Source organism: Macrosteles quadrilineatus, unplaced genomic scaffold, assembly GCF_028750875.1.
Source record: "Macrosteles quadrilineatus isolate MER2022 unplaced genomic scaffold, UCM_ALF_1.0 Scaffold_3__2_contigs__length_128488019, whole genome shotgun sequence".
NCBI classification, from domain to species: domain Eukaryota; kingdom Metazoa; phylum Arthropoda; class Insecta; order Hemiptera; family Cicadellidae; genus Macrosteles; species Macrosteles quadrilineatus.
This window is the reverse complement of record NW_026542596.1, coordinates 70,818,062-70,829,535: the sequence shown is the minus strand read 5'-3', so window position 1 is coordinate 70,829,535 and position 11,474 is coordinate 70,818,062. Positions and strand designations below refer to the sequence as shown.

The following is an 11,474-nucleotide window of genomic DNA, read 5'->3' as shown; positions in this document are numbered from 1 at the left end:
AAATAGCAAGGGAATTTTAAATTAACAGTTTTTTTGTTTTCTGTAATCATTAAATGCTCTTGTTTTCTCTGTAATCGTTAGGCTCTTTTTTCTCTCTGTAACATACTATAAATTATATCTTTTTAAGCTCTAGAAGATAGTTTGGAAAGAAGTTAAAAATTTTATTTTTTGAGGGTCAAAAATGGGAAAAATCTATTTTACCACATAAAACGTCATTCTCATAGTCCGATAATGATGGTTCATGAACTCATCCAGATAAATGTAAATTACACGTTTGTACCGAATTACATTGAATTTTGGTGATTTTTACTTGATTCATCGTGCTAATATAATTTTGATTAGATGGTGTTTTTGATCTCTAGCAAAATCTAGAAATGAAAAAGTAAATCTGTCCCAGATCTAGATCTTGTCTTTTAACCGACAGTAATTTACTTAAACCCATATGCACTTGAAATGACTTTACATGTAATTAAAATTAGGAAAATTATTCATTATCACCATTAACGGTATTAAGTAGGTAAACAAACATCCTGAATAAGATTTAACTATAATATTTATTTAAAGCTTTGACACATTTAATAGAGTTGGGTCATTATGGAACAGATTACCCAAGTTACAAACAGGATTACAGCAAGGCAGCCATAAGAGTGCAGCACTTGTAGGGTTAGTGAACCTCCATAACCTAAGGAGGAACTTTGGCACCGATTCATCCACCAACACAGGGAGCTCCTCATGATATAGAACCAGAAAGGTAGGATGAGCTTAAATTTTAACAAACAATTTTGCTTAAAGATATAACTCTAAAATTTGTCATTCAAATTCGGCACGTAATTTAATTTTATATTAAAGAAAGGTATGATTTTCTGCAAACTCCTATAGCTTGTACAATATATTATTTTTTATAAAAAAATCCGTAATTCACGTATATTCCTAGCGCAAAGGAAAACTGCAAACTTACTAAAAAGTCTATTTTAAAACTTTAACATAGAATCATAACAAACAATAACATATTAGCTCAGATCTTTTAAATTAACTGGTTAATTTATTGAAAGATGTAGATTTTACCTATGATAAATCAACTAAATTTTAAATTATTAACGTTGAGGCACATAAGGCCTAAAATAATAAACAAGAGGGTATATAGGATTTGACCGATTGAATAACAGAGTGGTAGGAGTAGGAGTCTTCTTCTTTAGATCCACAGGAAATGTAAATATTAGTAAATATTCCCTTTGATATTGGGATATTAATTAATAACACTCTAAGGTCATTCTCTAACAGTAAAACACTAGTATTTAAGCCGTTCTTACAAATCCAGCAAAAGAATTGTGGTCTGATTGTTAATACATATAAATTAAAAGAAAACAAAAAGTATGCTGCACCCAATTTTTTTTTCATTTTAGCGAATTTCCCATATAGGGAATAAGCTATTACCGTAGTACTCATGGTAAGACCTGGACCCGGGACCGATTTAATTTTTCATTTTGAGGTCCCTAGAGGCCAAAAACACCATCCGTTCAATTCATATATATATAATTTAATAAATATATATATGTCCGTTAGCGCGATAACTCGAGCAAAAATTATCCGATTTTGATGAAATTTGGTACAAACGTGTAAACCTACGTTTATTTGAACGAGTTCACGATCCAGCATAATCTGACCATGGGAACGGGGGTTTATGGGGGGTTTTATGGGGAAAAACAGGGTTTTCCCATTTTGACTCTAAAAACAAAAAAATTGCAATTTCTTTTTTAGAGATTTTGCAAACCGTTTTGTAGAGCTTAAAAAAAGAAATAATTTAGTATATTTAAGCACTGTTGTATGCCTAACGGTCACGGAGAAAATTCAGAAATAGTGTAATATGTAAAATTCCCATGTTATTCTTATGGAGAAAATGAAAATTGTTGTAGTTTACTTGTTTATGGATATATATTGATAAAATTTGGCAAATTTATTAATTTCATCCTATAGATACTATTGACGTATGGTCAAAAAACACTTTTTACCTTCCCCGTAGCAGCAAACCTAAGCACTTGTTAAATCTAATGTTATTTAAATAGGGAATAAATACGTCTTATTTATGGAAATATTTTAGTAAAAATGTAATCAGACAAGTTGAAATTCGCTTAGTCTGCAGGTTTGCTGTGGCAGGGGTATTTGTTAATTAATAGCGATAGTAAAAAAAAAATAATATCCAACATAATAAAGACATTACTTAGCATGGTTAACACAAAGTAACATTTTTACTACTTCCAGATAAAATATAATGAAGAAGCGCAGGGTTGCTCCAACCACCTATTCAGCATCGAGATCCGCCAAGAAACAACCTGAAGAAAAGATTGAGAAGGAGCCTGTGGATGATGATGAGGAAACTGGCTTTTCTCATTGGCTCAAGACAGGGCAAGGTGTTGAGTTTATGAAGTACTTTGTCATTCTAAACTCTCTGGGGGTTTTCCTGACTTTGGGCTGGCCTTCCATCTCCAAGAGCTATCACATCTTGAGATCTTTATTTTTTGAGGAAGAGGACTACTAGGGTAAGTAATATTAAGTAGAAAACCTTTTAGGCACTAAGATGTGCATTGACATTATATATTTGGTGAAAAATGTTCTTTCTAACAAAATTGTTTTGAATACCTGACACAAATATTACCAGCATGGATGTTAAAACAGTTACATTAAAACGATTAAAAGACAGTGACTATGTTATCCTACTGATGAAGCGATTATGACATAATTACTGTATATGCCAAAAAGTCTTCCTTACAACTCTTACAAGTTTAAAACTAGTTGTGGCAATAAGAACACAATTTTATAAAATATTTGGACATTAACTGTGCCATTAAAAAGCTTCCTTATGAATGTGGTTTCTTTTTAGCGAATTTCCCATATACGGAATAAGCTATTGCTAACATTGTTATTGATTCAATATTTTTTGGAATGTCAATGATTACCAAATAACATTATGGGATCTGGTTGATCAAACATTTTTTTCAAGGAAAAGCATGATGAAATTTGATTTATAAATCTTTTGTCGCAAAGGAAGTGTGAAAAAAGAAGCTACATTCTCAGAAAATCAAAACGAATTATTTGGATTGTTTGCTGTATGGACTGAGTGTAGTTAAGTTTTGAATATCATTAGTTGCAACTGTATTTTCATATTCTAACTAAACTGCAGTTTGTATTCACACCTCCTTGCATACTTTTTTTGCTTATACTGGAAAAAAATTTAATTATTTTCCTTAAGACATTAATTAACACGCCATATAAGTGACAGGTCATGAAGACCTGTGTGGTTTAATTAATAATAAACTTGATTGAGCTTTTTTTCTTATAGCGAATTTCCCTATAGGGAAGTAGCTGTTACCATAGGTGGCACGGTAAGACCTAGGCCCAGGACTGATTTATTTTTTCATTTTGATGTCCCCAGAACCCAAAAACACCATCTATTCAAGATTTTTTCATCTATATCCATATGTATATAACATAGATTTATTATGTGACTGTGAAAACGATAACTGAAATAATCTTTTTATGATTTTGATGAAATTCGGCTTGAAGGTGTAGGGCGGGATAAACTTGAATGCGTTAACGAAACACCATGATCAGACACCGAGAAGTTGGGAAATTTTGTGTTTTCAGGGTCAAAAATGAGAGAAACCAATTCCATAGCTGTGTATCTTGTATACTAGTCTTCTGTTAGAATTTTTAAATAAGCTTTTCTGACTTCGCTATGTTTAATTTCAGAAAAAGTAAAAACTCTTTTTTAACATTCAAGTGGGTTTCTATTTTATTCAAAACTATTTACCATTCAAATACTAATTTTGTTAAAATCTTTTTAGTGGGTTAAAATTGGATTCTCTCATTTTCGACCCTGAAAACACAAAATTTCCTAATTTCTCTCTAGACCATTTTGAAGAGGTTAAAAAACCAATAATTTATAGTGGTATGTTTAAGTTTTTTTTTTACAATTATTAGTTACGGAGAAAATTTCAAAAAATTGGGAATTTAAAATTCCTATGTTAATCTTATGGAGAATATTGAATATTGTAAACTGTTGCAGATTGCTTGTTAATTGATATATTTTGATTAAACTTGGTAAATTTATTTATTTTATGCTAAGCTATTATTAATATTCTACTAAAAACATACTTTATTATCCTCCCTGTAGTGGCAAACCTAGGTACTCGTTAAACCTATTAAAAAAAGAATTTATTGGAAATCAAATCAGGCAAATGAAAATTTGCTTAGACTGTGGTTTGCTGTGGCAGGGATATTTAAATGTTCAAATATTGAGGATTTTTGTAAAAATTTGGCCTTTCAGATACACAATGGCTGTGGGAAGTGCTGTCACGAGCTTCTTCGTCCTAGTCGTAGTTCTGCTGTACAGCGCCATGGTATGGAGAAGTCTCGACCAATACTTTAGAGACGAGTTCAAAAAGCACCTCCAACAAGACAAAAACTATCAGAAGATGCAGCAAGAGAAATTGGAAATGTTGAAAGAAATGGATTCTATGGAGGAGAAAACAAAGTTTGATGAGGGTTTTGTGCCTGACCAAAAAGAGGGGTGTAGCAGGGAGAAAATGCCTGCAGACAAATATAAAAATCAAGAAAACACCGAAGATTACGTGGATGATGGTGATATGTGCCCTTTTGTGCTTCCTTTGAGTGTAAACGATAATGAAAATGATAAAGGGTGAAGTACAATAATCGTGTTAGAACTTAAAATCTCATAAAGTGCTAGATTAGTTCTCCATAATCGATTGCCCTGTTCCACCATGTGTAGTTTTGAAAATTGTAAATGTGTTTACAACCTGTAAATGTTACCGTTAAGATACTGTTTATGAATTAAATGTTGAATTTGGTTTTCCACAAAAGTTTATGTAAACCTTGAAACCATCCACTAACTTTCTGGCTTCAATTTATTATGAGCTGGAAGAATTTGGTGTCCAAGGTTCCTAATTAGTGCAGCAGCTAATCTCCACCCAAAATAGTGGTTTGAAAGTAATGGTATCAGCCTTGGAATACAAACAATCTTTTTAGGATCTGCTTTCCAGTAAAAGTGTTGATTCTGTCATGGAAACAAAATATTACTGGTGTGTACACTAAGGTTTAGACAGTCTCAAACAAGCATAGGTGGTTAGGTTGATTCATTAGTATGACTGGTATAGCTTGAAAATGGACTCAAATAGGTTCTTAAAAGGCTGGAAGTATTGGCTGATGTTTTGGTTTTACTAAAATGTTTGGCCTGCCGCACCAGGCCAAAATGTCCGTCACTTTCTGGATAGCCGTCATTTTGAACATTTCACTGACCTTTGTGTGATTACTAACAATGTCATCACATTCATTTAACTTTATACCTGAGGTGTTTAAAGTTGGGTTGAAAATAAAAATATAATTATAAATAGTATAAACCAAATTTTTTACTGTTTACAAAATACAACAGGACATTTTCCTTTTGAGGTAAATACAAAAACTATAATATATACTAGTAAAGCAACAATTATGTCAAAAATATGTTTGGAAAGAATAGTTAAAATAATTTTCAGTACATTAACAAATTTACAGATTTATAATGAGTATAAAAAACACAAAATACACATTTACAACATATTATAAGGTGATAAACTATTTAAGTAGAGTAACAATATATTTATATAGATAATTTTGTTCGTTTGTAAACACTAAGCTTACTCTGAGGACCTGTAATGTTAAGAATACAATTTTTTATTGATTAGCCTTTAAGGTTTTTAAAGGCACTTTATCTTTTAAGTAAAAAATAATAATACCTTGTAATTGTATTCAATATGATGGAAAATCCGTAAACCCCATCTCATAATGTTGTAAATTAGCTATAATAAAATACTGACAACAAGTAAAGTAGGGTATATGTTTTAAATACTGTCACAGAAAATACTATTCTCTATTGACAACAGAACTGATAAGTCTAACTTCAACCAAATTAAAACCCAAAAAGTAAATTCATTCATCAATCAATTTTTTGTAACAAAGCCACAACAAAAGGAAAAATTTGAGAGGGTACATTAAAAAAATGATTGCGTAACAACAATAATTAATTTTTTAATTTAATTTAGCAGATTTTTAAATTTTTTAGCCCTTACAAAAATATTTTGCAGGCCTCAATTAATTTTTAATCCGCCACCCAATTCAAAACACCAAAAATGTTTCCATAATTAACATATTTTTTAAGAAGAAAATATTTCAAGATCCCACCTTCAAAAGATTGAATGTGCACAGCTATAAAACAATGTTTTCAAAATATATTTTTAATGTTTTTAAAATTTTGTTTTAATTATGCTGAGATTTTTTGCGTTTTCAGGAGTTTTGAACCATCTCTTTTACCAAATTTTAAATCACAATTTGATTATAGTTATTTTTCAATTAAAAAAGATTAATAAAGAGAAATCTCAGCCAAATTGTTAACCAAATACCCTTAGAAAGTGGATTTGTGATGGATTCTTGATCGGTTTTGTTTAGATAAAACTTACAGTTTACAAGTTAACTAATTGCTCACTTGTGCACTCTCCGTCTTGATCGTCTTGGACTAGGGATTTCATTTATGACTGGACTTTCTTTCCTTTTTCGTTGATTCCTTGTCCCAGGTTTCCTCTGAGGTATTAACACTTCTTCACTGTCCCCTTGTTCTTGATCTTCTGTGTTGACCACAAAGTCTGGATCATTGTCAGGGTTTTCTGTCCCTTCAACTTTCTCGGTAAACTCCAGTCCACAATTTTCAGAGGTTCGTTCGACTTGATTGCACAACTCAGTATCTGGAAGGAAATTAAAACATAGATAATGTATATGAAAATAAATGGTATCAGCAATCTGACACATGCTTTCTCCCATAAGCTTGTCAACAACCTTTATCATGGGTTTCTATGAGGTGGGAATATGGTTTTATAGGGGAAATCACAAAAGTTGCAATAACTTTTGAACCGTAATTGTTACAGCAATGGGGGGTTGCACTTGTTTAGAATTATAGGGACCATAACACATTAATTTTAATCAAACCGGCTTTTTTCTTAATATCAAATGTACACATCCACACACACAGACATAACTTCGAAAACCACCTTTTTGGGTTCAGGGGGACACAAAATGGATATATCGACTCAAAACTCAAATGTTGACGAAAAAAATACTTTCTCCAATACTATCGTATAGGGGGAGAAAGTAAAAAACAATCAATGTTTACAAAGTCACATAGAAGTCAAATGAAAAACTAGGTAGGCTAATATTTGAATCTTTGCTGATCTGGAGCTACATTACAAGAAATTGGTAAGAAATTTAAAACTTTAAATATCCTATTATTAAAAAATATGTCAAGTAGAAATGTTAACTTGATTAAATTATTGCTGTACAATGACCAATGATAAGTTTGATGAGCTTTGTACAGATGCGAGGAGGATAACTACAGTTGTGGGTAGGTTACGGTAAACCAAGGGTAGGGTCCGTTTCCTGAATACAACAAAAACATGTGATATTGTGATTTCTCTTAGGATTACCGCAAACTTCATTCCGAATTTCATGCAAATTTGCAGTAATTTTTAACCAAGCCACAATTTTCCATTGTTTAATTTGTACTAGAGGTCGTCCAGTGGTTGAAAACTAGACCAAAAATGTAATGTACGGACTTCCCTATTTTTACTTTCACCCCACGCTATAAATAAAACATGTGATAGGAATTTCTTCCATTTGTTTTTGTTTTCTGTTTATATTCCGTTGTAATTACGTCACCAGCATGGCAACCCATAATAACTAGTTAATTTTTAAAATTTTAAATTAGATTTATTTTTGAGCCAATTTTAATTTATAAAGGGATTTAGCACATCTACAAGAAAATATCTTTACGCCACACTACACTATTTTGACGAACTTCCCACGCATGGATTTAGTCCAGAAAACAGCTGTTTGCCGCCAGCTTAATCAAATGGGGTTTCATTACGTACTACTGTACTGCAATGAGTTTTACCGGACACCAATCAGCTGATTATACTGTATTTAGGTGGCAATGAGTGTTATAAACAAACACACCTCTCTTAGAGGTTATGACTAGTGATTTTTTGTCCTTTAGTTGGTGGTAATATATAAGGATCTGTACAGATTAAGTAGTATGGCGTAAACTATCGTACATCACTCGTCCAAAATGTGTGCACTGGACCCGTATGGTAATCCCGTAATCGACTTCGTCTCGAATGGGAATGATCACACTCATCCGGTAAACAATTATTTTCAGGACTAGTAACGTAATATACTATTCTAACAGGATGCGTTGCGTAGATTTTCCCTGCGATGCACAGGAGCTGAGAATAAAGGTTTTCAAGAAACATGATTGCCTATTTATATTTAGATTTCTAATTTTAAAGCCAGTAATAAAAGACCAGCTGATTGGCTTGTTAACAATAGTCAGCTAACACCAAACTCAATCCTTGGTTTACAACGGCCAGTCCACAACTATAGTTAAAACACATCATCAATCATTAACTTATGTTTTTATTAAGTTATCATAATTAAAACTTAACTTACCTAAATTTTGATCTATGAGAATACTAATACTATTGTCGCTTTCACTCTCCGAGTGGGTTCTAATTATACAACTAGGTGCTGGAGGTCTGGAGGGGGAAGAGTTAAACAAATCTTCTGCATCACAAAAATCATCACCTTCATCTAACACTCTTGCACTTTCTTGAAACTTGGTGTCTTCTTCTCCATAACATTCTAGCTCATTCGCTTCAGCCTCAAAATCATCCCCCTCATCCAACAGGCTCACACCGCAATCTTTATTAGACCTATCTTTTTTAAAAGTTTTTGAATCATGGTTGATGTCTGGTTGGAAAATATCACAAATAGAATCATCCGAGAGCTGGTCAAGATTTTCAGGAGTGACCGTTTCTGCAGCTCGGTCATTTTCTACAGCTTTGGTAGTCCATGAATCAAGTACAGGCGATGAAGATCTTGAACACAAGTCAACCAAAATTTCTAAAGGTCCATTTGAATTGTTAGATATCTTCTCACGATCCTTCGTCTTCCGATCGTCTTCACCCTCATCATCACTAGAGAGCCTGTTTATGGGTCGCAAGGGTTTAATGTTACGTCCTTCCCTCTGTCGCATAGCTTCAATAAGTTTCTTGAAACTGTCCTTGTTTTCTTGAACTAAAAATAATTAAAAAGTTTGATTTTTAATCAAAAATAAACAAAAGTAAGTACAAAATCTCCATTAACTTTTTTGGAACTTTTTTGTCAATTCACTACAATTACATAGTTTGTACATAACTATGTACAACCGAAGTTTTTAGTTACATCTTGGTTCTAACCTAAACTAACCCAAAATAACCTCATCCTAAATAGGATTTTTAGATAGTTACAATATTTAACCTGAAAAAAATATAGTGGTTGTGAATTAACAAATAAAGTCAATTTTTGTTTTGATTCTCGTTTGTGTCTATTACAATAAAAACACTAACACCCTAGAAAAATGTTGTATTTATTTAATAAAATGAAAGAAACAGAGAATACATTGTAGTTTCACGAGGTTGACGGCCTCTTTTAACCTTACATTTGCTCATCCATATAGGGCTTGAGCTGTGTGAAACGTATCGGGCCAAGCAAGAGGAGAGCCGGTACAGTACAAGGTTGAACTGAACTGATAAACTTGGTGGCAGATATCAGGATCCGAACACAAGATATCGCTGTCATAGATTCAAACTCTGTCACATTAACAACTGAGCCACCAAAGTACTGCCAACCTAACGTGCTAATTATTTATTCAGCTCTGTAACCTTAATGATCTATTTAGGATTATTTTGTAAGTACCGACTGTTAGAGAAGGGAAGGGAAGATGGAAGGGGAAAAGTTCTACATCAATCAAACAAATAATTTGTATCTTGAATCCAAAACTACCGATGTCAAGACAGTAAAAAAATTAAAAAAATGATAAATTACAAGTATTTTTTTCCTTTCTAGGATTACATTTTACATACGGTAGACCTAACTTTGTAGCAGTATGTTATTGCATTTTAGGGAAACACATAATCAACTCTTATTTTAGTACTAAGAGCAGAATGGAATTGTTCACTTACTGTACTTATTATTTTCCTCTTCAATGACCTTGGGATCAGATTTCTTGGTGACAACTCTCTGAAACTAATATGTTGAGGTAAATATTAAAAAAAAACTCAACATAAAGACAAAGAACATACATGTTTATTAACACACAGAAGCTCTCAATAAATGCTTACTTGAAAAAATAACAAGAGTAAATTATTTTGTTAAATTTTTTAGAATAGCCCAATGGAGTTTGCTGGACCATTGAGAATAATTTTAGAACCCTTGATGATTTACGTGTAGTGCTCTTTGAATCTTGTTTGATAGTAGAGAAACAGGGATTAAGATAAATCTTTTACAAAAACAACAAAAATACCAATGAATTCATTTTACAAATTAAACCCCATGAAATTTCCACCAGTGCTTACTAAAAAAAACAATATTAATTGTTCAGAATAAGAAAACACATATACCCACTCAAGAAAAGTGTATACAAAGAATATCACAAATATAAGAGTTAATGTTTAAAATAGGTTACCTGTAGAGGTTGTGGATTTTGTTGTTTTTCTTCTCTTTCTACTTGCCGAATCAAGTCTGCGATGGATCTTGGATTTGCAGAATCACATTCTGAATTGTATAGAACAATATACCTGTGGCAGAAACAACTAAACAAATGTAGAAACAATAAATTAACTGCCCTAGAAAACTTGATATCAAACATAGTAAAGTAAAAGATTAAAGGGGAGCGTTTATGTATGGATGTCAAAAACAATTATATCAATATTCCTCAAGAAGATTTTAATAGTTAATTTCTAGTTTCAATACAGGAACCTATCTACATTTAGTATTTAGGGCAATAAAACCAAATATGATTAAATATACTGTATTTTTATGATTATTTTGTCTCATCTTACCTTTGAATCCTTGCAATTAGAGATTTTTTATCACCTTGCGTGTTCAGGCCATACTCTTTAAGTTTCTTTCTCAAATCTTTTTCCGCCATCATATGCCACACCATTTTGGCTAACGGCTTTCTTTTAGGTACATTCTTCACAGGACTAAAACAGAATCAAACAAAAATGATTTGCTTAATTGCAACACAATAATAAAAAAAATAACTCCTTTGTATTTACAATCCAATACAGGGTTTTTAAATTAATTTTAATATTAGTTTTTTCTGTTTTAAAGTAGTTATTATAGCGTACAGTAATATATCCTTAGGAAATATACCTACATTAATCAAAATGATTAATACACAGGTCTGGTAACATGTTAAACAACACTGTTTTATGATAATACTATAATTAATTATTTTACAAGTATCTAATTTTACCTACTGATCTGAGGGGTTGAACTGGTTGATTTCAACTGATGATTCTCCTCCCCCCCTCACAACATTGGCAATAATT

General features: G+C 32.0%; 1 protein-coding gene and 1 long non-coding RNA gene across 5 annotated transcripts in view; one reads left to right on the top strand and one right to left on the bottom strand.

Moving 5' to 3' along the window:
* The first annotated feature begins 628 nt into the window (after positions 1 to 628).
* LOC128989624 (uncharacterized) lies at positions 629 to 4,867 on the top strand. Its single transcript, XR_008490461.1, has 3 exons — positions 629 to 751; positions 2,260 to 2,537; positions 4,325 to 4,867. It is a non-coding gene; the product is annotated as an uncharacterized LOC128989624 (long non-coding RNA).
* A 798-nt stretch (positions 4,868 to 5,665) lies between these two features.
* LOC128990819 (E3 ubiquitin-protein ligase RAD18-like) overlaps positions 5,666 to 11,474 on the bottom strand; it is a 35,521-nt gene continuing 29,712 nt past the window's right edge. For all 4 annotated transcript variants that reach the window (XM_054413422.1, XM_054413421.1, XM_054413420.1 and 1 more), the window contains exons 5-9: positions 10,980 to 11,123; positions 10,604 to 10,715; positions 10,101 to 10,164; positions 8,548 to 9,174; positions 5,666 to 6,791 (exon numbers count right to left, since the gene is read on the bottom strand). In XM_054413422.1, coding sequence (XP_054269397.1) covers positions 6,532 to 6,791; positions 8,548 to 9,174; positions 10,101 to 10,164; positions 10,604 to 10,715; positions 10,980 to 11,123 — 1,207 coding nt within the window. In that variant the 3' untranslated portion in view covers positions 5,666 to 6,531. The remainder of the gene's footprint in view (positions 6,792 to 8,547; positions 9,175 to 10,100; positions 10,165 to 10,603; positions 10,716 to 10,979; positions 11,124 to 11,474) is intronic.